Below are 26,794 nucleotides of genomic sequence, written 5' to 3' on the forward strand. Positions count from 1 at the left end.
ATTAACAATTCTTTCTAAATAATTGTACCTGGTATCGGTGTGTTTCTAATCATAATCTAAATGTAAACAAATTCTAATTCTTTTAATAGATAAGATTAGTGAACACTCTGCACGGAATCAATCTATATAATAATTATGACAAGCCGCACTATCGAGGAATTGGGCCCATCGGATTTGGGTACCCTTGATTAGTGAGTATTACATACCGTGTTTATAAATATGATACTCTCTATTAGCATTACTTTATAAGTCACTTGTCGTGTTCTTTACAGTTGGGAAAGGGTTTACGCGGAAGAACTCGACAATTTCAAGGACCACGGGGACGTTGGCGAGATATGGTTCGGCAGAAATAATTCACAGAAAGTTGTACGGTGAGTTACTCAAATAATACACGATGAATACCGTAAAACATATATTCTGCACAAAAGGTAAGTTCTGTCATCGTAAACGTTGAGACGCCTTGATGTAGGACATGCTGCGCTATCTCTCGGAACCCGCAAATACTTCAAGCAATACCTACTGTTGATTGGACAATATACTTTCAAAAATCAAAAATTCAAATGTGATTTAAAGTTAAATGCATAGCAAACTAAATTTCAATTTGTAACATGATTTCAATTTATATTAATTAACTGTTAAACTGATTATTTTATTAGTATAAGGATCTAAGAAGAGACTATAGAATTCTATAATAATTTACTGTACTAAACATTTTAAGAAATGAATGACATTTATCCTTGATAAAACCAAAATATCACGTTCTAATTTTACAGAATAATTAATTAATGTTTCAGTTGGATAACTACAAAATTAAAGCTCGATAAGGAGAACGATGAAATAATCGATATAGGATGTGGGAATGGAATGGCGTTAGTGGACCTTGCAAACAAAGGTTTCGAAAAATTGACCGGTATAGATTATTCGCAAAAAGCGATTGATTTAGCTGACGAAGTGCTGAAAGAAAATAATTTGTCACACATCCGGCTGAAAGTTTGCGACATATTAGATTCAGAATTATGCGACTTACCAACTAATTTTAAAGTAGCACATGATAAAGGAACTTACGATGCGATAAGCTTGCATCCGGAAGATCCTGCCACGAAAAGAAAACTGTACATGGAAACTATTAAGAAGATTCTATTGCCGGATGGATTTTTAGTTCTGACATCTTGTAACTGGACCAAAGAAGAATTGGAGGTTCATTTTCAAGATGGTAAATCATTTACTGGCTATTCAGAACGTATTTTTATCAAATTAATTTTATAGACATTATAAAAATATTTTTGGAGATAAACCCCCTTGAAAAAAATAATGTCGAATTAAAATTGTAGGTGTTTTTTGACTTTTTTGGCAGACATAATATTGAATTAAGATTTTAAATTCTACTAAATTAAGATTTTTAATTTTATTGCCTAAACTCTCTGTTAAAAATTACTTAATATTAATTTTAAATTAATCCTAAAATTCACTGGGAACAGACGGTTCTACATGGAAAAAGCGACCGAAAAATGTAGAATGAATTCGTCTGGAAATGAAAAATTTCGTCGAGCACAAGCGCAGTGATTTATGCAGGAAGTAGAAACGGCAAATCATGATCAAACACGCTCCGAATCCGTTTCCCTTCGAAATTCAAATTCGAAGAAAAAAATATTTTATATATTTTCGCCCCACTTTCACGTAATATCGTGTCTTCCCTAATTTTAGTCGACTAATGTATTTTACTTTGAAACTAATCGTTACATTATTATTTATTAAATTAATTTAACTTGAGCATAAAAATGAAATACACAGTTTCTACTACCTACTATTTTTATTCGAACTAAGAGTATTAAATATGATAAACAAAGAGTACAATATATTTCAGATTTCACCATTGTCGATGTCCTTCCAGCGGACACATTCTCCTTTGGAGGACAAAAGGGAAACACTGTAACGCAATTGGTTCTACAAAAGAATAAATAAAAGACTTAACAAACACAGGGAAAGTTTTCTATGTACCCTTTTAACACTATTAATAGACTGTTTAGATCGTACATTTATGAACAATTAATTTCTGGAAATCTTAACAAAAGAAATCCAGCTTCATTTGGATTCTGAGATTGTTTCAACCAAATTTTTTCACACAGCTAACAGTGGTTCATTTAACCAACTAGTCTCTAATAATTAATGCAATGAAGGATGATTGTTAATTTCTGTTCACTTACATCTAATTCACGAGAGCCGACTGGACAAATGAATTTTTCTTAGACAGCCGAAATATGTTTATTTGTGCTGAAATCAATTGTGCTGATAATATATATTTTCATAGTAAAAGTAAGGTAATGCATATTGCTATTGTACTATCGCTAAGTTACAAACGTTATAAAATGCATCATAGCTAAAGTAAGCGCTGACATAAGTTTCTGTGTTGAGATATATATATCGTATCGGTGTTAATTGTTACTCTTACTTAATTATTTATGTATCTGATTGTATACAGTCACGCTGTCAAGTTGGGTACTGTTGGCATATAAAATGATTATGTGTGCTTTGTCGCACAAAAGCGTCGAATCACTCGATCTTTTCGATCAACAACAGTCAACAGATCCATCGATATAGAAAACGAATATTATCCGATTAATTGCAGATACGTGATCGGTTATTACAATTTGTATTAATTTATATCAACGCGAGTTGTAAATGCCGTGGATCGTATTAACATTAAATCAGCGTAATATTCGTCACACGATGAAACTCAAATGATTCGAAACCTTTGGCCGTCTATACGTATTTATCTAATAGTTACGTTTGATTGGTTGCACTAATTACACCGTGCAGTATGTTAGTTTATACATTCGTCGGGAATAATTAAGAAACGAAGTGATTCTATACCTGCTTTCAATTATTTCTTTGCTTTCCGAATATGTAACATATCGTTCGTTTAATTTTCTACCTGTATAATTCGTTCCCAAACCATTGCCGGCGAGTGCATAATTAAGAATAAAGATTTTCAAAAAATCCATTATGCTTACACAGATATATCTTCAGTCGGAGTTTAATAATTTATTTTTATTCGTCGTGTTAATAATGCTCTATTATTTTTTTCTCTTATCTGAATAGTTATAGAGTAAACTGTATGTTCATAACAAATGAAACTTTCACGGTATTGTACATATGAAATTTCACAATACATTTGATCTTAGGTATATTTTATAATTTCTCTGAACTGTGACAATTGAAATTAATACGATGTTCGTGTAAATTATTTGAAAGAAAAATGTGCGCGAAAAATAATGTACGTAGCTTAACAAATGCGTCGTCCAAAAGACCTGAAAAGTATCTCGAAGCCGAAATAATCTGCTGTTTTTCATCTTATTTTTTTGTTAGTAACGATACGCTTTTCCTTTCATTTTTTCGAAGTATATATATGAAAAAATCAATTTCACGTGCTGAATATTTTTAAATCATGCTTATGTGTTTTTTTGATTATAGAGTTGGAATTCGAGGGTGTTACGAGGAGAACGCGAGTGCCATAAAATGATTATTCTCTCCTACGGCTAATGTTGAAGTCTTCGGTATATAATCTCCTTTTCACTTGTAAAATATCCTCGACGCTCGAAAAATCATTCGCGGCCGTGAAATGTTAATACGTTACATACCTTAAGTTACACTGTAAATGGAGGGTTTCGGTACACCGTCGTCTCGATTCCTTAACTGCCTGGAACATTTCGACGAAGCGTAAATCTTCGATACGTACCGTTCTATCAAGCTGTTACTGTTATCCGTACAATTTAAGAGATTTTCGAAATAGAAACTCGAACGTTCAAACATTCCCCCTTATCGCGGACCTCGCGGAAACGTAAATGTTCGAGGCAGTTACCAATGAATGAGAGCGTTCGTGTTTTACGCATGTTCCGTTTTCAAACAAGGCATCCAAAAATACAATTTAATTGTACGAATTAAAATTACTTATAAAGACATATCGTCGGACGCACGTAATTAGTTATAAATAAATACATGGTTTCTAGATACAGAATCATCGAATATTACGATGATCTTCAATGAATAAGCATTGTATTCTATTATTATTAATATTATTATTATTATTAGTATTATTATTATTATTATTATTACAGCTACATGACATATGTCGAATGTAAAATTAAGAGATTTTTCATATCGTATAGGATTGTTGCTTCGAGGAGTTCGTATTTGACGATTTCAAGTTTAAATAACAGTTGCTTTCAGTAGACTTAGAAAAGCTAGGAAAATCGACGTGTGAAACGCGAGGACGGATGCACAACCTGTGGAAAACATACAAATATTTTATGCAATTTTTATCGTAATTAATGATGAAAATTTTTCTTCGTGGGAGTTGGACGTACCATTGCAGACGAGGGGACTTTCTTCGTAGTAGCCATCTTGACAGTAACAACGTCTTCCCGACATGGAGTTGTTCCGTTGCACGCAGTGCGCTCCCTCGACGCAGTCGGTGTCTTCGTTGCAGGGTGCGCGCAGCGCTAAAATCAAAATTTAATTTCAAATATCTCGAAAATTACTTCTTTATTTCTCTTACTAATTTCTAATTTTTAATTTCCTTCTAATTTTGCACCTTTATTAGGTAAGCAACGTTTATTACTTAAACATCGCAGATTTGATTAATTAATAATAAAAAAATGTGTAGGTGAAATTTGGTTTAAAACATTGAAAAATAAATTTGAAAGAACAAATGATAATGAATTTAAAAATAGCAATAACAATACTTTTGAGCGATTAAAATACCACAATATTTATTCTATTAACCCTTTTAGCGATTTATTTTTCGATTTAGGTAACTGATTATTAAATAGCGATCGATTTGTTAAGCCACCTCGCTTTTTGGCCTCATAATTGTGTGTAAACAGCTATTTACATATTCGGGTGTCGGCGGGGCATCCTGTGTAAACTTCGTTACCTGTCCTTTGCGCTGACAAATTGGTCAACAACTTGCCCAAACGGTGTCGAGATATAATCGCTAATGGAGGAGGTTGGACCCATTATCGGGCAAATACGTAATGGGTTCTCATTTGCTCAAGAAATTTGATTAATGTAATCCGGTTTTTAAGGATCTGTCTCATTCAGGCAAACGCTAATGCCTCCTAACAAGTGGACGAACATTTAGATACTGTTTAGAGAACTTTTTAGATATTATTTCGAAGACAGATGAAACAAAGATAATTTTCGACGACTGCGATAATTCTTTTTAGCGTTATAAGGCAGTTAAACTTAAAAACCAATTAAAATGAAAGTTTTGCTGCATCGATTGCAAAATGTAAAGAAAAAAATGTTCATTCTCTTTTTAATAATTTTTAATCATTTTTACCATTTCAATTTACTTATCATGTATATCTTTTTTACATCCTTTCATTAATTTAAATATAAATGCATAAAATCTGTCCTGGAATAATATTATATGCCGGACAAATTACACCGGCAAATTAATGAGATTATACAATATTTTAACTATTTTATTATATCTCCAATGGAATCGTTTAAAAGCAGAGAATACAAGCGTACGCGTTCTAACCGAGATTCCAAGAGTATTTAATCGAGTCTTTCGTGACCGCCACGATATTTCTCTTTGTACCCTAAATAATGCATCCCTTCGGAGCTGCGAATGGATTTATACTGCTTCCTACTGAGCTTCGAGTTTCCCCAATTTGCACAAAAGCTCGGTGCGTTTTAATTTCGCGCGGACACGCAACGTAACGCGAACGAGCTCCTGACACGACTTCTCGCATTCGATCAGCCTTCGCGCCGTGCCAGAACGCGTGAAATTGTACGGACGATGGTAAACGGTCCGTTGTTAATAGCAAAAATCGCGTAAAATTGTGCGCGACTTGAATCGCTTAAACGGTGTACGTATATCGTTTTGGCAAAGCGTTCTGAATTATCCAGAGCGTTGCGAATTTCTATTCCTGGAAACGTGTTAACAATTTCTTTTTTCTTTCTGTCTGCGTTGGTCGAGACATCGTATTGATTTTTTCAAATTCTCTGAAACATTTTATAGTTTTTTGAAAAATTTTAAAGTTTTAGCATCGCGTTCGACTGATACAATTTTTTCATCGCGTGTGAAAATTAAATTCGATTATAAACCATTAGGCCACTTTTATTGCGATTTAGTATAGTAATTGTTGTAATAAATCTTGCATCTTTTCGGCTTGTATGTTATTAAATTTTCGGCTATTGCATTTTATGAACATTGGAAGTGTTAACACGTTATCCACCGTAAATCATCCCCTAATTTTCAAAGACGTATAATTCTTAGCTAAGGTTGCCAATTAATGCTTCAATATTAAAAAATATTAAATTTTATTCGTGGATTATAATTTTATGTTAAGATATCATCTAAAGATATTTAGGTGTCTCCTCGAGGCCTAGATTATATTCTAATCGCGAGGAAATGTCACTGTTCAATATTACCACGAATATTCGCAAACCTAGGAAAATCCACCAATCGCTTGTTTAAAATAATATTCCAGCAAACCCTGAAACCTGTTCGCAAATTTCAGACATTTTCGGATGCTTTTAAGTGCGGTCGGTAGAATATTTGCCTCGGGGGACGCAGCGTGCACGAAAATCGAGTTACACGGCTGAAAGGCTGGTAATCTAATTACGCGTGTATTTTGCCGGCGCTCGAAATAGCAAAGCTACTTGAAGCATTATCCGAAAAGGTTGCTTTACAAAAATTGAAAATGTCACCGTGCATTAATAAATCGGCGACAAAGTTATGTCCGTTCGTAGCCGGCAACTGTCAGCCGTAAATTCGTCGCTCTGAACCCGCTCCGCGAAATGTCGAACGTTCCTCAAAAAAAAAAAGGCGAGGAAACGCGGAGAGTTACAGCGTGCGGCGGGCCGCGGCGATATTCTTGAAGCTTTCCAATTTGCATAGATAACCATAGACCTGGTACCAACACCGTCATGTGTTCACATATTGCGAGGGAACACGTGAGTCTATGCAAATGACAGTAGCCGGCCGTGCGACGAGGAATTCAATTCCCTCTTGAAAAACGTTTACCTTTGTTCGCTCACCGCGTTATTTTATCACGCCTTTAATATTTTTCGATCCGCCGCATCGTTAACATCGCTCTAAACAATTGCTTATTAAATAATAAGCAAGCTTTTATAAACGAAGATATTTCACTGCCAGGCAATTTCATTGCATCCGATAAGTCGCGTCAACGATAAAAAGGTGCAATTCACGCCTGATTTAAATTTATTTAAATTTATTAAAATTATTTTAGTTAAATTTTTAGGAATATATAAACAAATTTAGAACTATAAAAATCGTTTTAAATTATGTCATGGTAATTTTTATTAGCGGTTCGAGTTTAAAGGGTTCATAAAAGCGTTTCATTCGTTGCACAGGACATTTTGCCCTGTTAATTAATCGAGCCCTTGTTAATTAATACCTTTGTATTTGTTGTTGCAAGCTCCGTTCATGGGCGCAGAGTAGTCGCCGCACAGACAACGCGTCCTGCCGTCCCGTGGATCCGCCATGCAAGTCGTGTTCTGTATGCCGGCGCAATCGGACTCCAGCTTGCATTCACGAGCCTTTCCAACTGGAATCATCAATTTTCCCTTGTCATTCGAAACAGTATTATTATGAAACGTTATCCTCGAATTAGGCTACCAAACAAAGAATAGGCTTCAAACAAAGAATCGCTGAATTCCAAATTAGAGTTGACTTCGAAGAATTATCGATATTTAAACTGCTGTAACTTTCCGTATCGCGTTGCAACTTTGCATAAATTATGCGGTATTCTATTGTCGCTGTTTTCAAGGCGCGGAGCCTCTACTCCCACGACTTTGGACTTTGGTTCCCTCGAAAGTTGATTCCACGGAGTTTAGACAATTCACGCCGCGTCAATTACGATGTGACTGTTTAAAGAGCTGGTTTTCCCTTTGGGCTCTGCGATTTTTTTTGTCAAGCTTTTATTATACTTTAAATGAGAAATTAGCCTGCGGTGCAGTAATATTTTACTTTTTATTTTTATGCATTTAACTTTGTTAAATGTTACTTTTAGAAACGAATAATAAATTCGTATACCTTAAAATTCTATACCTTTTTTGTTTTTTAATGTTTTTTAATTGTTTTTTAATTGCAGTTCCTGCTTTTTAATCGCAGCAGCTCAAAAATCGCTTTTTCAATTAATATTCTCAAGAAGCTAAATTTCGTTAGGAAAACTTTTACAGAATTTTAAAGCTTATGAAATAATCTACAGTAGTCAAATAATTGTAGAATCGAGGATTGAGACGAACCTGGCGTCGGCGGCGGCGGCGGATTTTGATTTTGGTTCTGAGGGTTGGTTTTCCCGAACGTCGTCAGAGCGTAAGTGGCGGACGGCGACACGAAGAACAGCAATAAAATGAACGGCGCGAGCACGATGCAGAATCTTCCCTTCTTCATTTCTCAACAGCTGTCTCGTCGAGGCTTCTCAATTGATCGAATCGTCACTGAAAATTCCACTGTTCACTGAGCGACGAGAAACGCGGAACTCCGAAAGTAAACCGGGAAACACTGGCTACTCTCCACCGAAGTTCCAACCCCCGTCGATCCGACGATCGAAATCAAGGCGCACAGGATTTCTCCCTCGAACCGCCTCCGAGAAACACCGACTGACTGTAATCGTCGAACGATCGTGTTTTACCGTGATCGACGACGATACCGAATGCGTAAAAATATCGTATTTTTCTCGGCCGCACTTTCGAGCAACTGATATTTTTATATACGTAATACTGCTACGTGCTATTTGAGAACTGCGTGTTACAAGGACGTTGGGAGGCCTTTTAAGCCTTTCGCGACCCCCACCTCACACCCCATGTGCTGCCACCACCGACTACACGCTACCCCAGGCACAGAATGTACCCTATACGAAAACGGTAGCCCGCCTCTACCGCGTCGCTGAAGAATCGGTGTGCGGCTTTGGTTCCTTCGAGCTTCGATCGTCGCTCCGTGGTCAAGCGAAACGTATAGCAGTATGTATGTATCGCCACCGAACCTAAGCATCTCCTGGCTTGCTTTATTTTCCTTTTAACAGCGAACCTACTATGCACGTGGTGTACGAAACGAGCTCGTTTATTGCTCGTTAGTCGGTATGTATTCGGTGCGGTTCCTAGTCACTATTAATGTGTCGGCGATAATGCTTTATTTAAATAAAGACGGAGGACTTTATCCTTCAAGGAGGAATAACAAATGATTCGTTAGTGAATATTCCCGTAGAATTATGTTCACGTGACTCGTAAAGGACGCAGTTGATTTTACTTAAATTAAGCTCTCGAAGCCAGCGAAATCAGTGATTAATTAAAAGCATGTAGAATTATGTCCGTGCAAATTGGAATAAAATTATTCAGAACATTATTTCAAGGATCTAGGTTAATTTTTTAATTTAAATAATACCAGGAAAAAACACCTCTGTAATTTTTCGAAATATCAGACAATTTTGTTAACGAGAATTGTTCGCGTCAGAGTGGTGGTAGTAATATTTTTACAGCTGAAAAATTTTCGTAGAAGATAAAAATATGGAGCTCTCGAGAAACAATAAATGTGCCGTGAACCAGGCTGTGAGTTTTCATGTTCGCTACTATGTTCCCCGAAGAACAGTAAAAACTATCGTTGCACACGAAACTGAGGTTTTATCTCGCGAAAAATAATTGACTTTGTAATTACGCTTTATGACATGATTACTATTGTACAATACATAAGGCGTCCATTATACATGATAATCTATTACACGTGATACAATGATAAGGCTCTTCCTCCGAAATTACTTGCGGCAATTATTTTAACCATTGCACCGTATGAAAAAACATTGTAAAAAATATAAATACGTAAATGTAATAACGCAAATAAAGATATAACAATATAAATAAAAATATAATATTTATAAATATAAGTATGCATATATCATGTATTTATAAAGAAATGTAAACGTTGTTATTACAAATTGTTAATGCTATCACAGGTATCGAAGAAACACTGTAAATATTTTTTGACATCGTGAAAATGAATTCAAGATGAATAAACAATCGTATAAAAATCCTCGAGATATATCGTGTAACATTATCGATGTTTTTCAACGAGAGACAGCTGCGTTCGTAGAAAAATAATATAGGGGGTTACGAAATTATTCTAATATCTCGTCTAATTTGCAAAACAAATTCGAGGAATCGTTATCTTCGCTGATTACAAAGAACTGAAATTATCGAATGGTATCGATTCTAGTTAAATCGGTTCCGCGCAACACTGTTGCATGCTTGCATCCCGAGCGAACTCAATAATCTATCGATTATGTATTCGTTTATTGATCTCAAACGTTCTCGTTGTAAATTACGTTCGATCGATGCGGTCACCGATCACGATATTTAAATTCCAGAAAAAGAAGCAAGTAAATTCATCGGAGCAGAATTATCAGTTATTCATGCTGAAACGTCGTATAAATAATTGAAAATAAAATTCAGTACAATCGCGTTGCAAGTTTCAAGAATTTTTTAATTGTAAACTCAGTGTCGTGAAAATTGTTTCGTTTTATGATATAGTAATTTATATTAATTATATTTAATAATTATATTTAATTCTACATTTACAATATAGAAATTTTAGAATATTCACGTTAATTAATATAAATTACAAAGTGTGAATATTCTAAATTTCTATATTGTAAACGTAGAATTAAATATCATTTTTAAATGTAATTATTCATTATTTAAATAGATTATCCACAGAGAGATTGCAAAATTATTCGAACAACAATGCAGAAATCTACGAATTCCTGCTCAGCTTACCAATTATCTGCCAGTAACATTTAAGAAATGCTATGAACACGAAAATATTGGTCGTAACCGTGTTATTAATATTAACAGATTGTTGCGTTGATTTGAAGAACGTTCGAAAAATCAGAAGATCAGCGTTCGGAAAGAGGGGTGCACGAAAACTTGCGTTACGTTTTGCACGAGTCACGAAAGCTTTAACGGTCGTACAACCCCCTTATCCGTTAGAAAATCAAGTTTCGTTTAAAGCTAACCCGGCGATCTAAGGTTATTAAACTAATTATGAGAGACTCATTCAGCAGAACTTATGCTACTGAAAACACGTCCGAACGAAACCCATCTATTTTTAGAATCGCAGGAAGAATAAACTGCGACTTGGACGAGTGTCGGCCATTTTGGTTCTCCTTTTTGAGAAAACTGCCATGTTGCAATTAAAAAGTACTATGTCGAAGTATAAATAATTGAAAATGCCTAAATCTATGATCTACCTATGCATAAATCTATATAGTTTACTTTAATAATTAATAAAACAATTGAGTAAAGCACGGAACATTCACGAAAGCCACTATATTGTTGCGCCGTGCCTAAGAGGTTAAGTGATGCCATCAGGTACAATGTATTGTAATTACTCTACCAATAGTTAATGCTATCGTAATCGCTGGTACTCACGTGAAAGACACCACTGACAAATGACAGTCAACAAGCGGAATGCGTCGCCGCCAACGTAGTAAATAGTGGAGGGACTCGAGTGCATATACGTAATTAAGATTCTTTTCAATTGAGCTTAGAATGCCCGATGATGTCAACACGGCGACGCGCTTGATTTCTTAAACGGCTCGATTAGTTAATTTTATTAGTTCGTTAAATTTTATATCGTTTTAACCGCGCGTGTGACCGCAACTTTTTGCTGCGCCCAGGACCCGAACAACCGGAACGTTTATCATGTATACAAAATAGAACTTACCTGCGCTAATCACAAAATATAGGATCTTAAATATTAATTCTATTTTTTAATAATTTTCGCGAGGTAAAAGTAACTCGACAGTGTCCAGAAATTGTAGAAACATTTTTGCTGTCTCGCAATTGATCAATTAATATTTAATTAAATATGATTAATGCAGAAAACTTACGGTAGTAGCGATAACTAAATTAAATCGTAAATGCATTAAATAAATGTGTCGTTAATTCCGAACGATTGACCCGCGGCGTAACCTCGCCCGAAAGGAAACCGACGGCATATCACGCCGTATTTCGTAACTATACCAGCTCTCTCTCGCCTACTACTCGTGCTTCCCTAAGAAACGGAAGTCATCAAGAGCGGATCATGAATATTCATTCGACATTCAGGCGTGTTCTTCGCCCGACGTATGTTGGCGGAATGCAATTACCCTTACGTGATCAATTGATTTCCCTATAACTTATGTATCCTAATCGAAAACATCGCCGTGTAATCACGCCTGTCTCTCAGAAATAACGATCTGAGAGTATGGTCGATTTACATTACACGCGATAGGGAGCAGCGATGAACGAGGCGACGACTTAAAATGCCGATGTTATTTTATTTCCGCCGTAATCGGAATCGGGGGAACGATTATTTTATAGATGAAACAATATTTCTGGGAAACGTTCTCTCGCGAAAAACGTTCTCTTACTATGTTTCGTTGAGAATGAACGTGATAAATGTTTTAGTTTTAGAAGACGTGAAATTCACTTTTTATGAGACGACTTTGTTTTTTAAATATTTATTTAAAGGCAAGTTGCAAGGCATTCACTTTGGTAGTTCAGATTAATGATATTTTTAATATGTATTATATGTTAATATTGGGAGTATTATTGTTGATTATATCAGAGACCTTATTTAATTGAGATGTTATTTTGCAAGAAAATTATTTGCTAAATTGACAATATATTAGACCTGAAAATTACACGGGTCCCATAGAGAGTTAAAAAGCTCAGAAACTAACAAATAGAGTTTTGGATCATGGATCCTGCTGCAAAATAAAATTTATTCAAGTTAACTACAAGAAATATAAATTAAATAAAAATCTCGTTTCTCTTTTAATAGCTATGAATGGAAAATAATGTAACAATGTCCTTAAATCCTTCTGACGTTTTCACAGTTTCATGTTTCAGCCGTCCATTGTTATAAATGTATAAAAGCCACAGTAGCTCGTGTTACCTTCTCCAATATTGTTACACGGCGGCAAGGTTTGACGATAAATACACGGCATGAGTTAGCAACGAGGAAGACAGATAACAAAATAGAGATCGTATCGGGTTTTGTGCGTGTTACATGAAGTTTAAAGTGTCATGTACGGTTGATGTGATTTTTTTCGCCGGTTTATGCGAACGATAATGATCATTTTCTTATGTGCTTCTGTATAAGCTGGTTTCTTCTACATGGTTTAATAGTTGTAAAGGCACGACTAATAACCTTTGAAAGTTGTAATAAAAGTCGCCGAGCTGTGCTGCTCTCGTTTGTGTACACCAGACTCACTAATCACGCGTTAAGATTAGGGGATCTTGGTGACCACTCGAAAACATTTATTTCTTATTGATCGCGCCCGGTCTATGTACGCCTGCGCCGTTTTACCGAATTATGACATTTTTCAGCGGTGTCATTGAATTTCGTGATTGATGAGACTTGGGCAGATAGGTTAGGTCAACTACCAATTGAAATTCGGAATTTGTCAATCACCACTTTTCAAATCTATTTCACTCACAAGTGGAATCGTTTTAAATAATTGTTTAACCCTTACAATTTTTTAGCATCGTTTAACCGTTTAACAACGTAAATCTGAACGTTTATAAATATTAATTTCGTGCCATAGTGATCCTCGAATTTTTATTTAATATCCTATATCTAGAAATTATGTATCCCAGATTTTCAATTTATAATCTGCAGTTTACCGGTCGCAAACAAAGGGAATTAATTATAGATAAATTATAGATAATTTCAAAGACAATTCTGTTCAAGAGACACGTTTATGCTCTTTTCATCCGTATTGCAAAGAAACGCAATAGAGTATAGAATTCACGCCATTCCAAATTGATAGAAATTGTCACACCAGCCAGATTTGAAACCGCTGAAAATTAATGCAAATCGAGGGAGAATTCAAATTACCGGGGTATCATATATCGCGGTTCTAACCAGCTCGAGGCAGAATATGTTAACCTTTGGTGCATGCAAAAATAGCAGTAAGTACATTAGCAGCAAGAATTTTTAGTATTGCGCGTTGATACGTGCACCAAAAAAAACATCATCGAACAAGGAAAGATGTCAATCTCTCCGTAATTATTTTTCCAAAAAATCCTCGAATTAATAAAAATCTGTAAAGGATATTTTGATTACGATTTTTTAATAAATCGTTTTAAATAAATTATATATGTTCGGTATACCTAAAAATGCAATTGCATTTGAAAGCATTTTCAATTATACTGTTTCACGGACTATAGCTTCCCAGAAGCAACATGGAAGAGATGGTCGTCGACAGGTTAAGCTAAATATTAATCAAGCGTCGCGCAGAATCGAACGATCGCGAAGCGCGAACGAAAGACGATCAATTTATGGCGTACCGTAAAAAAAAAAAATAGTAACGGTTATGTGCGTCGTTTGATAACGATCTCGTTGAAAAGCACAGTAAGACTGACCTACATTTCCCACTTGGTAATCGTCGAGCAACCAATTGTAATTGCCTATTAGCCTACGTATGGGAACGTTATCGGGCTAACTCCTGTATAAATCGTTACATATTAGCATAAATAAGTTCAAGGTCCATGCGCGGCTGCGCAAACGATGCATTAATTATTCCTCCGACATTATTTTGTCAAACAACAACGAAAGCTGCGCCGGCAAACGTTCGGAACAACTAACCGGCACGCGCGACCAACGAAAAAGAAACGGCTGAAATAACAATAAAAATTTCAATAAAACGACTTATGATCTTGCTATTATTTTGCTATTTTACGTCTTTAGATTTTGTTAATAATCAACCAGTTAGCTAGTTATTCGTCGAAAACAGCTGACTGGTTAATCAGAGAAAGATAATGTATTTTCACATATTTTTTATTAAATTACATATTTTATAAAACTAGCGTAGTTGAGCAAAACAGAAGATAATTAAACATATACGGTGTAATTACAGTAACTCGGTCGCTTCTCGAAGTGATTGCAACAGCTGGGAATGGATTGGTAATTCCATGCACAGAAGTGGACGCGTAAAATCCGTAGTCTAATCGTATATAAACGTGGAATAAATTACAATATTACTGTATAAATAGTAGAAGAAGGCGGTCATTGTTCCGATTGGTTGTCGCTTTACTGTACGGTTCTTCTTTTTCGCGGGTCCATAGAGATTATCCCAGCGTGAAGCTTCACCGATGTAGGTTTAGACAATTTCCTGAAACATAGTCACCGTGTATTAACCCTTTGCAGTCGCAGCCGTTTCAACTGAAAATCAAAAATATTTTTTCAGACCTATAGCGTTCCCATTTGATATAACCCGATGCATTTTGTTCATTATGGAATTGAATTTTTCGACTTGTGCAACAGTTAACAGGTCTTAACAATTCGTTGAATATAAGTAAATTTGCTAAAAATTCTTTTGCAACGCTGCACGATCATTTTTAGATTCCACCGCAAAGGGTTGATTGCAAAACTGAAGGCGATATATTCGTTGACGCTAATTTTTATGGAACTCGCGAAAATTGTTTAATCTGCGATACGACAGACAAACATTCGATCGCGAACGTACGATTCATTCAGTTTTGAATATTTAAACAATTAACGATACCAGTAAGGGGCCGGTTCTAGTCCTCCATGTTGCCAACCGAATTCCCACTTGTAGTCGTAATCCTCATAGTTGTCATTGCCGTAATCCGTTACGCTGTCGTTTGGGTCCGAAACCATCTCGGTCGTTTCGTCGACGTAAGACGATTGCGCGTCCTCGTCCCGAGCTTCCTCTCCCCTTTCCATCGCTTCCTCTTCCCTTTCTATCGCTTCCGCCATCCTCGCGACCGTCTCCGCTAGCATCAGTTTAATTAATAACGCGGCGACGTCCCTGTCGGCCGGCCCTTTATCGTGGACGGTGACAATTGTCTCGTTCGAGTTCTCGCTCATACTCGAATCGACTTCCCTCATCAGTTCTTTCATAATCGCGTCCAGTCGTCCGGATTTCGGAGGCATCTCCGACGTATCCTCCTCGGTGACTTCCGCCGCGACAGTCGAATACTCTTTCTCGCTGGGTGGATCGCTACTCTCGAGCGACTCGTACCGTTGCATTTCATTCTCCAGGATCGGCTCGACCTTCTTCACCGTCCACGGATGGAAGTCCCCGATGTTCTCTGTCTAAAGTCCGCAATTTCATAGAGCGACCGAATTATTTTATATAAACCAAAAGTCACCGGCGGCCGGAAAATGATTCCCGAGGCAATTCGAAGGAACTTTTTCCTTTGCGAAAATCTTCTTCGAGGATTCGTTGAGGAATTATTGAGGAAAAACGTCGACCAATGAGTGGCTTGGCTGGGACGGCCCAGTTCGGCTCATTGGATCGGCCGTAGCGCGAAAGCCTATCTCGCCTCTTATTGGCCACTGTTTTTCCTGAATAACTCGTAAATAAAGCCGCGGATCGCATTCGCGCTGAGGAGATAGTTACTTCAAATGATCTGAGGAACTTTTTATGAGAGTAAAAAACTAAGTTAGTTATAATACGTAAAATGTCCGATTTCCCTTGGTCGATTGAAATTAACGTAGTTTTAAATATCGAATGTTATCGAAGTTTCCAAATGCAATTTCTGTCGAAAAATTCTATGTCAGCACTTCGTTGGTTCAGAAAAGTATTTTCGTTTATGGTTCCGACGTTTGCGAAATAATGGTAATCGGTGGGTGAAAGGTCGGAAGAATAGAGCGAGCCGATGCATACAGATTTCCATATCGTGTGTCAAAGTCAGCATTACATCCGAGGAAGATAATTCTAACGACTTGCCGATACCATAGCTCGTGCGACTCTAATCGATGCAATTCATAAAATAACCATACTTCGTTTAAACATTGTCGCATTTCAAATTAGCGATCTCGAAATTAGCAAAAAAAACAAGGCATACACTTTTGCCATTAAAAATCGAGACATTGCACGCGCTACAATTTAACAGACGTTATATGCCACTTACTGCAGGAATTAACTCCTCTTCGATCGGAACAATTATCTTCTCGTATTGGGAAACATGCTCGTCATGAACGACGTCGACCGAACCCGGCAGTATCTCCAATATCAAGTAAGAGGACAATCCAAGGAGGCACAGTAACAGCAGACACAGGACAACTTTCAGGAACAGCCCTGAATTCGCGTTCTTCTTGTTCGCGTTTCTGCCATTCTTCTCGGGGAGAAAGTACGCATCCTGTGACAGACCGTCCTCTACGTTTACGAGCTTGGCTGCGAAAGCAATCGGAATCAAAATTAATCGCTCTGCGTTGGTAAAAATATTATTGTAAATTGTGTTATCGCGAATCCTATAAAAATAAAATCGAGGTAACTAAACGAACGAGTTTCTACGGCTGAGTTTAGACTGCGGCTACGCCTATGGATTATGTCATTGCATACGCCGTCCTTTGTTTTGATAGTGCTTTTGGAGTCGCAATAGTTTATCGCGCTGCATTTTCTCATAGATCGACGTCAATTAATTAATTCAAGTTTACTTCGTTATTTTGTAAGCATTGTGTCGTGCATTTAAAAATTGCAAAAAGGACAGAATTATATTTCATTCGAAAGATGTCGTGACAATAATTGTAGAATATATATTCAAATTTATCAGAATTATGATAATCAATGTTTGTCCGAGGAAAATATATTCAATAATATACCGCGAAAGCAACTACATTGCAAAGTGGACAGTGTAAAGTCGCTTCTCGACTGACCCGTCAAATCCGTTGTCAAAATATGTACAATTACGCGATAAACGCAGCACAGCTTGTATGTGGAGCATGCGTTATCTAGTGGCGAAGTCCAGGCTCCAAGCATTTTTTGAATAACTTAATGAGCGAATTGTTCCACGTGCACGGTGAATTTGCGAAATTAAGGAGATTGGTGCTATAGAAAAAGTAGCGAGAAATATTACTAATTTTTTTGACACTGTGTGTATTAAACTTTAATAAAAGTTAGAAAAATTGTTAGTTACAAAAATCATACCTTCAACAATTTTAAAACACCGATTCTACTTGAGGTTATGCTTTCGTGAAAAATGCATTTCTTTCTTTACTAAATTGCAGACATTTTTGCTATTTAACTTGGTAAAGGGTTAGCTAAATTTCCGAACAGATCGCGCGGTCGTGACAGGCGCAGCAAGCATAGATTGTCAAAGTCTGGCAGAATATGAATTTTCTATTTACAACGTTCTTCCAGTCGACGACGGAAACTTTCCTTCGATTGTCCGCGAAACAATGCATGCAAACGCGAAAGTTATATAAAGATAGCGTCGAATATAGGGAATTTGCATGAAATCTTAAGAAACTGTGAAAAGCATCACGTGGACGAGAATTCGCGTCGGCACGGTGAAGTTAGGAGAAATTTGCTCACCATTGCTAGTGCTCCACCGTTCTTGCATGATGTACGATCAGCTGTGTACTAAACGATTCAGGAAGAAAGACCGCTAAATGTTGAACGCAGAAGTATGAAGTAGCCTTGAACTGGCGAAGTTTATCGTGAAGAGGGGAAAGGTCGCCACCACGATAAAAGAGTACCGACGACGCGAGTTTTCCGATGCGGACAGATGAACGGCGGCACCGATTCCGTGTATCTCCCGATGATGATTCACTATCTATTATCGAGCAACAAATGCAATTTCCTCTCGGCGACGGTCTACGTTCATTATCGTGCTACGCGCCGTGCTCCGTTTTTCTCGTCTCTGCGTTCCGGCCAATTGACGCACTCGAAAATTGACGCACCCTATATATCCATTAATTTTATTATATATTTACCTTATCGTGGTCCATGCTTTCGCTAGAAATTAATTCTTCAGTTTTAAAATAATAATATCCTGTAAAATAATCATTTCGACTTGAGAAATTTATTGAATTATTATCTACTAAATTGCTTCGATAAATCCAGCAGATTTACAGCAATTTTAATAATAATAATAATTACTTTATTTATTAACAGGAAGATTGAATATCGTTTCTATGATATTTATATCGTTTAATTTTATTATATCTCGCCCTCTCATTAATTTGGCAGCGATTATATTTTTAAATAATAATAATAATAAAATAAATTTATTTTTCGATACAGGTAAATGTTTCGCGAGTTTTACGAGGCTTGTTATTTTATTCGGTGTCGTGAGAGCATAATCTAGGTAAAATAGTGCATAGTAATCACGATCTGACAATGGTTCGATATTAGCTGAGCGAATAAGGAACGATTCCATCGAATTTCTCGGGTCCGATAAATGGATACGTCTATTGATAGCGTTGCAGGTGTTCCTTTTCTATCAGATACGGCAGACGGCCGGTTTGATAAAAGTCATGGATGAAGTTCAGATCAGAAGTTTTTGTGTCTTCATCGGCTACAACAGCTGCCAGTATGTTGGACTATCGGAGTATCGTATTCTGTTTGTTGCTTGGCCTGCTCTGCCATTTCTACGCAGGTGAGTGCAGTTTTTCGCGTTAATTAAATTAATTTTGGCGACTGTGTCAAGAACCTTGCAAATTCCATAAAATTATAATATTTTATGAAATTGAAAATTTAAGGCAATGTTATATGATATATCAATTATATTTTCAACATTCTTGCCTTTCGCAAGTCTCAGATAAAATTTAGAAATAATAATAGATTAAAGTGAAAATTAAATTATAAATCATTCTGGCACTCGTGCACGAATTAACCGGCAAAGTTGCTACAAAATATTTTATCACGTATCAGTGTAACACCTACATATTAATGCACTTTAGATCTGCATAATGTAATCATCGTTCGCATAATCGTCGTTCGCACAATCGTCGTTCGAATAATCGCGTTTCCCAGAAGTCGAAACGTTCGCGAGAAACGACGCGTTCTGTCACTGAAAAGAAGCATTGCCTAATCGAAGAAATTGTTAGTCCGCAATCAAACTCGTCGCGTGTTTAATAAATATTTAACGATATTGAACAGTCATCCTTCTCTTAACTAAATTATTAGATAAGGATTATCTTTATTCTGGCGAAAGTACAAAATGAGCAATTTGCTAATGTTAAATTAAAAATTCTTTAAATTAAAGTAGCTGCTTCGTGCAGCTGTAGGAGCTCGATTATATAAAATCGTTTATCCAAGTATCGTTTAATCCAGCGTCAGATTATGGGAACAATGATATCTTCCTATTAGATCTGCCGGAATCGTCTGCTCGGTATAAAACAATTCTTGATCTCGCAGAAATCGCGGTTTATCGCCTCGTTGCCCTGATACAGTGTATAACACAACAATTGTCTCCTCTTAAATAATGAAAACGATATAATGAGTACTTTGTATCCACTTTTTGTTACCTCAAGATTATCTTATAGAAATTCGAAGAGGAAGGTGATACGTTAAAAATTAATTTAGGGCGATACGAGGCGAACATTTTATTGTTTCCATTGAATTAGAAGATAAAGATAGAAGATATTATGTGAATGGATGACAATAGTGTGACACAGGAGCGTTAGATGCGTAAAGAGTGCAGAGGATGGAAGTGGTGTTGGAGAAATATGAGTGGAGATTTTAATGCGTGGTTGGAAACGCTAGGATACAAATGAAGGAAGAATGGAGCGTTGGTTCATACGATTGCAAAGATTATATAAATATGTTTAAAAATATAAAATTAGTAAGAGAAATCTAAAGAAAAAAAGTTGAAGGGGGACTTTATAAAAATAGACGTAAGTTTCCACTGTTAAACAGAAATAAAATTATTTCCATAGCTATAGTTATCTCGCTCGCGATCACGTCAAATCATATAAAAGATTTCCCATCAAAATTCGGTGACACACGTGATAAACTACTACCATGATTCATCACGTGACAGACACCCATCACGATTCATTTCGTGGTAGACACCCACTACGTTTCTTAACAAGATTTATTATCAACAAAAGAAGGTGTCTCAAAAAATGTGCCTCAATTTTTAAAGATATCGATACAATTTGAATAAATAAATAAAAAACTTCTTTCATAGCCCAGATGGTCCACTTCACGATTTAAGTAATTGTCTCAGTAACATAATATAATTTGTAACCAGTAGTTGACATTGATTTCAGGACTGGCGACTGGTGTCGACTCGGAAAATGATGCTGCGAGAGATTTCCCCGAGCAGAAGTGCAACAAGGATACAGACTGCGTTATAGCGAACAGTCATTGTATTAACTCGATATGTCAATGCGACAATGGTTTCATTGTCAATGGAAGTTTGACTGCGTGTATCCCAGGTGCGTTATTCAAAGTGGACAGCGTATTGATTCTCCGAAAGCTGACATATTTTATTCGAAGGGAAAGAAAACATTTTCAGCCGAATAACTTCAACAAAAACTATACAAATAAATGCGATAGAATAAAATTACTGAAGCAATTTTTCTATTATTAATAGTCGCAGCCGGATACGGTTATCACTGCGAGGAGTCGATGCAGTGCTCCAAACGTTTGCACAGCGGCGCGGCGTGCTTGAACAACGCTTGCGTATGCGTCGACGGCTACTATTACTTCAACGGCAGATGCAATGCATATTCAGGTACTTCGCGCGATTTATTCGGTGTTCAAACAATACCCGGCCGCGGTTCGATTAAATTAATATAAACCTGCAGGGCTCTCCGACAAATGTGACAGCGACGTTGATTGTTACGTGCACGCCGAGTACGGTGCAGCGTACTGTAACAATGGTAGATGCAGCTGCAGCCCGGGATACTATCAACGCGAGTACAGAACGTGTCGTCCGGAGGGAAAAAGTAAGAATTCTTTTCACCTGCGATTCGCGCCTAAATTACCAAATTACTCCATAGTCTAATAATTTAACCTTAGCTGAAAATTATTCGTTTTAAATTACCGAATAATTGAAAAGAAAACAGTTGTTACAGAAATTGAGAAATCATCTCTCAGTTTGTCCCAGTCTTATGGAATTGCATTCGCTACAATTTCTGTCTATAGCAACGTCAGATTTACATTATCTCGTTGAATAATCTGCGATGGAATGTCGTATATGTTATAGAAAACAATTATTATTAAATTCGTGAGATTCGACTTCACCGATTTCAATTCCGCAGAGGTTGGCGACGCTTGCACGATAAAAAATGACTGCAAGTTTAGCGAAACTGCAGACTGCGACGATTACAAGTGCATCGAGGAAAAGCTTGATGCTTTAGACGCGCCGTTTTTTAGCTTTTACGAAGAAGAAAATCCCATGGAAACAGGTTTGTTTTACCTTTGCTGTAAAACAAAGGCATATGGAATATATAGAGATACATGTCTGTGCTTTCTGTAGAACCCGATTTGGGAAAGTGCAAAACGGACGGGGATTGCAAACACGTCAACAATATGGAATGCAGCCCTCTAGGGAACTGCGTCTGCAAACGAGCACATTTTTATCAAGAGACAGTTTCTAACGAAACTTGCATCCCCGGTGAGTTGAACAGCTGTGTACTTAGTTTGGCAATCGCAATTCGGACGAATTAGTTTAATTATGGAATTATGGTTCGGCAATGAAATGATGGTTCAGCGATTAAATTATGGTTCAGCAATTGTGTTACGCCTGAACGATTAAATCGCAGCATGGAAATTTAATTATTTTTGCTGCAAGGGATCTTCTCGACAATATTTCGTCTTTAAATATTAAATGAAATATAAACGAATGAATATTTTTCTAGAGCTCGGAGAACCATGCAAAGCAACCGACGAGGTCGCCGTCGAAAATTCAGAATGTAAAAATAAAAAATGGAACTGTGTGCCGGGACGAATTGCGTCTGCGGATAATCGCAACTGTCTAAAAGGTATGCCACTTATTGCCAATATTTCCACTGTATCGCGTTTCATTTATTTCTTCTCATAAACGCGTAAAACCGGTAGATTATTTATCGCTACAATATTCTGCAATCTCGGTATTGTTGTAACAAATAATTTCCAAAGCGGTGAAACAATACTCCTGGTCCTGTCTACACGACGAGCAGTGCTCCATCTTTGGGCCGGACAGCGTCTGCGACGACAAGAAATGCGTTTGCAACAAGAGATCTCACTTCGTCGAGTCGGAATTGTTCTGCTGGACGACGAAAGGACTCGGCGAACAATGCCAGCGAGACTTCGACTGTCACTTGGACGGCGTGGAATACGAGCTGAATTGCAAGAACAACGTTTGCCAATGTCCCAATGGCACTCTCGCCAATAAGGACGGTACCGGTTGCTTGGAGGATTACGTAGGTAAAATAAAACAATTCTCTGAGGATTTCCTATATTTTATCAAGAGGGTAGTCTCTAATTCCAAAAACTAACCTCTCTTCGACATAATCTGACTAACGCTTGCTTCGACGCTGATTTATTCGTAGTATCGGTGACTTTTTAACGTTTAAGGTATCGGCTCGAGTTGCGACAACGTCGCCAAGTGCCAGCCGGAAAATTCGGTGTGTCGGAACAAGTTTTGCGTCTGCGAAGAAAATTATGTGAACGCCTCGTTCAAATCTTGCTTGCCACGTAAGTACCTTGACATGATCTTCCGTTTTTATTTCTTGACGCGTTAACAATTATGTTATTTTATACATATAGAATTCCTTCAATATACCTGTGCTGAACATGTGCATAAACTGACAATTTTGTAATTAAATTAGAACTGCCAAACTGGTCATGATGACTGGTATATAATTATTCTTCCAAACGATTAGGAATAGCAATATTGTATAAAATAACATTCGTATTGTATAATATATAATATGCGTTCCTTGTTTGCTAGTTGCATCCTATGGGAAGCCTTGTGAGGAGGACATTCAGTGTTCCACAGTAGTGCCAAATGCAGTTTGTTCAAGCAACGACGAGACAGATGCAAAGAAGACGTGCGAGTGCAGGAACGGTCAGCATTACAAACAGGGTAGATGCAACGTGAAGAGAGGTGAATATATTTTTATAATAACAATTGCAATGACAATTATTGCACTGAATTTTTGCGTTAATAAAATGGGGTTAAGTTAGCTTGGTAAATTTTTATTTCGGATAAAAATCGGCAGTCGGCGCGTGACGGCAAGTGACGTCGCGCATTCCGCCGATAAAAATGACCGAGTTAGAAAAGAAAGAAACGCTGGGCTTCCAGCGAACCGGTTATCCGCTGAATCTGACCACCATATAATTCGGTTTGTTACAGTTCTGGGCGAAGGCTGCGGAAATCTCAGCGAGTGCTACCTGAGCGCCGACGGGGAACGCGCGATCTGCAGGAACGGTCGTTGCGCATGCGACTGGGCTTACACCCGAGCAAATGACACTACGTGCGCGCTATATTCGAAAGCTCGATATAACAATAACGGTAAGCGCAACCTTGACTCGTGACCGATCGAAAAGGTTCCCTTCTCGCATTTGATTCCCGACGACGACGACGACGACGACGACGACGACGACGGAGGAGGAACGGGGCTCGAAACTTTAACGAGTGGTTTTTTTCGAGTCGCGCATGGAACGGTTTTATGCGGCGAAGGTAATGTGCTCGCAATTACGTTCCGACCGGTCGCATGCCGTTCCGACGAAGCTGCGTTGCAATTTCCGCGATCCTAGACGCCGATAACACGTGCATAACTGCAAGGCGACGCGGCACATCTGGAACGCGCAGTTCCGCGGAATAATTTTCCTGGGGAACAAAGATGTTCCTGGCCACCGTGTAAAACCACCCCTGCTAAGAAATCGTTGTTACCAGACTGCGGAGATTTAGGCAAATTAAAAGTTGTCTTTAACTCTAAAAAATGAATGGAAAAATGATAGATGAATAGGGGATGATATTCATAACCAAAACAATAACAAAATTTGTTGCCTGTCAATATCAATATAAATCTATATATACTAGAATATATACAATTTTTTATATTGTATAGTTACTCCAACTTATACATACTATAACCGCGCGAAGATTTAATCATTTAATCACGAGCCAGCACAGGATGCAAATTGTATGAACATCCTGTAAATTATTTCAATTACACTATATCATTCTCTTTTCCAGGTAACACTGCCGAGAGCATTTCTGGAGGATCATTATCGATACTGATGACGACAATACTATCGATAAGCTATCATAGTCTGATTAAAGATTACTGAAAAACTAGATAAAATGTAAACGTAATTATATAGATATAAAACGATTATTATTTACTCCTCGTTTGACATTCAAAAAGACAAATTACGTAATATTATTTAATCGAATAGTTCAAACAATTATCTACGACATTTGTAAATAAAACATGACGCGCGTGTTCCACATGTCAAAGGATTAAGTATTACTTGATATCACGTGGAGAAGGTTGCACGAAATGTGAACTACTTTCTTATCGTGTGCAATAAAGAAAATACCACCGTGATAATGCCGTTGCTGTTATTATTCCATGGAAAACGCGAACAATGGGTTCCCATCGGGACGAGATAACAATTTTGATAGAATTCGATGTCGCGCGACGACGTTCTCGCTTTCCTAGTTAATTAAATTGATATCTTTCTTTCGGATAGCCCCGCTGTCCGCGCGGACGCTAGATACAGTATCGTAATTAATTAATTGAACTCTCCGTAATACAATTATCGGGTCCGGTGATCGGTCGGGTTTATTATTCAAATTGCCGAATGACTCGGTGAAAAAACTGTTCCGCGTTCTTATGTGGGACGTTCGATAAGGAAAAGAGCATGGTCGCCGTGCGCTGCTATAGCAGACGTGACTCATAAAAGTGGGACGGACGATGCTTTTGAAATTTCTCAAGCGAAAACATAAAAAAATATTCTAAAATCATAAAAATAATAATTAAATAGCCTTCTATCCACCTCGTCGATTTTTATTTCCATCGCGAAGCGATTTTTATTTTTTTTGACGAATCTTTCTGATAACGCGGAATTATTTACGCGTTTAGTGATTGTTATAGCGTATTCAAAAAGCCAATAGTTGATGGAATTTAAAAGGGGTGACACGCGATCGTAAGATCGACTGTACGTAGAGCCGCGGAGGCCTTAAGACTATTTTCATCAGTAGGTCAACGCTCCTGAGAGCCAAGCCTTCGATGACGGTCCGATTCGAATGCGTCACGACGATGACGTCACGTGTAGGAGGTCAAGGCATGCGGATTAAACACAGATTCGCTCGCTCCGTTAACCGCTCGTGTAGCCCTCGACGGTCGTGCCAGCGATATACAAGGTGTGCTGCAACCGTGTTAATTTCTACAAAAAAGTATTGTCTTTTTGGAAGGCGCTACTATAGTCTCGTCGAGTGAGTTCCATTAATATACTACTATGTTTTCGATAATTGACATTAGAAGTCCGTGATGCGTTATCATAGTTAGTTCATATTTGTTTATTTATTTATTTATTTAGATAAAAAGAAGAAGGTGTTAGGGAAGGAGAAACAGGGTAAACAAATTATAAAAGGCATTTATAATATAAAGGCACATATAAATTGGCATTTATGGAGGTTTGTAAAAATAATTATTGTGCAACATGTTGCAATGGTATTCCCAGGCTTCTTAGGGGTTGTTTAATTCTATCTATTTTCTAATATATAGAAAGCATGATTGATCATTGTATTTATTTAACTTTGAGATCCATGTGCGACGATTTACACCAAAAAATTGTGCAAATAAATCGAATAATTGCCGAGCATAAAATATGACCTCTAATTACTTTATTTACACACACTACATCGATATTTTTTTTCTGTTACGCAATGCTTGTATATTTGCGTTAGTAGATAGTATTTTTTTTTTTAATTTAACCAATGTTTATTACAGACATATTTGGTTCAAAAGGAAGAAATTCGAAAAGTAAGGAAACGGTGTCCTGAATAAAGAAAAAGATTA

The 26,794-nt window shown here is 37.2% G+C and overlaps 5 protein-coding genes across 7 annotated transcripts in view; 2 read left to right on the top strand and 3 right to left on the bottom strand.

Annotated features, from left to right (window-relative positions):
- Invadolysin (leishmanolysin-like peptidase, invadolysin) overlaps positions 1-417 on the bottom strand; it is a 143,164-nt gene extending 142,747 nt beyond the window's left edge. Inside the window, exon 1 of the mRNA XM_078191538.1 lies at positions 207-417. The gene's annotated coding sequence lies outside the window, so the exon portion shown is untranslated. The remainder of the gene's footprint in view (positions 1-206) is intronic.
- On the top strand, positions 90-1,977 carry LOC144475540 (EEF1A lysine methyltransferase 2). Its single transcript, XM_078191536.1, has 4 exons — positions 90-191; positions 273-371; positions 795-1,213; positions 1,865-1,977. The coding sequence occupies exons 1-4, from the start codon at positions 136-138 to the stop codon at positions 1,960-1,962; spliced, it is 672 nt and encodes a 223-aa protein (XP_078047662.1). The 5' UTR covers positions 90-135; the 3' UTR covers positions 1,963-1,977.
- Sosie (oogenesis-related protein sosie) lies at positions 1,792-8,939 on the bottom strand. Its single transcript, XM_078191537.1, has 4 exons — positions 8,281-8,939; positions 7,431-7,580; positions 4,365-4,499; positions 1,792-4,283 (listed from the first exon to the last, which is right to left on the bottom strand). The coding sequence occupies exons 1-4, from the start codon at positions 8,426-8,428 to the stop codon at positions 4,207-4,209; spliced, it is 510 nt and encodes a 169-aa protein (XP_078047663.1). The 5' UTR covers positions 8,429-8,939; the 3' UTR covers positions 1,792-4,206.
- Positions 8,940-14,838: 5,899 nt separating this feature from the next.
- On the bottom strand, positions 14,839-18,538 carry LOC144476144 (uncharacterized). Its single transcript, XM_078192769.1, has 4 exons — positions 18,360-18,538; positions 16,957-17,219; positions 15,582-16,135; positions 14,839-15,188 (listed from the first exon to the last, which is right to left on the bottom strand). The coding sequence occupies exons 1-4, from the start codon at positions 18,385-18,387 to the stop codon at positions 15,107-15,109; spliced, it is 927 nt and encodes a 308-aa protein (XP_078048895.1). The 5' UTR covers positions 18,388-18,538; the 3' UTR covers positions 14,839-15,106.
- Positions 18,539-18,660: 122 nt separating this feature from the next.
- Positions 18,661-25,315, top strand: LOC144476143 (uncharacterized). 3 transcript variants are annotated; one of them, XM_078192765.1, is made up of 13 exons: positions 18,661-19,134; positions 19,248-19,425; positions 21,044-21,211; positions 21,370-21,510; positions 21,584-21,724; positions 22,040-22,186; positions 22,258-22,395; positions 22,640-22,762; positions 22,899-23,186; positions 23,337-23,456; positions 23,713-23,868; positions 24,118-24,276; positions 24,964-25,315. In XM_078192765.1, exons 2-13 carry the CDS (start codon positions 19,308-19,310, stop codon positions 25,056-25,058), a joined length of 1,794 nt encoding a protein of 597 aa, XP_078048891.1. In that variant the 5' UTR covers positions 18,661-19,134; positions 19,248-19,307; the 3' UTR covers positions 25,059-25,315. The 3 variants fall into 3 exon arrangements, with proteins under 3 accessions (XP_078048891.1, XP_078048892.1, XP_078048894.1); XM_078192766.1 differs by lacking the exon at positions 18,661-19,134 and having other exon boundaries at positions 19,164-19,425; XM_078192768.1 differs by lacking the exons at positions 18,661-19,134; positions 19,248-19,425 and adding an exon at positions 20,610-20,665.
- The last annotated feature ends 1,479 nt before the right edge of the window (positions 25,316-26,794 follow it).

The sequence above is a fragment of the Augochlora pura genome, chromosome 10, assembly GCF_028453695.1.
Source record: "Augochlora pura isolate Apur16 chromosome 10, APUR_v2.2.1, whole genome shotgun sequence".
NCBI lineage: Eukaryota > Metazoa > Arthropoda > Insecta > Hymenoptera > Halictidae > Augochlora > Augochlora pura.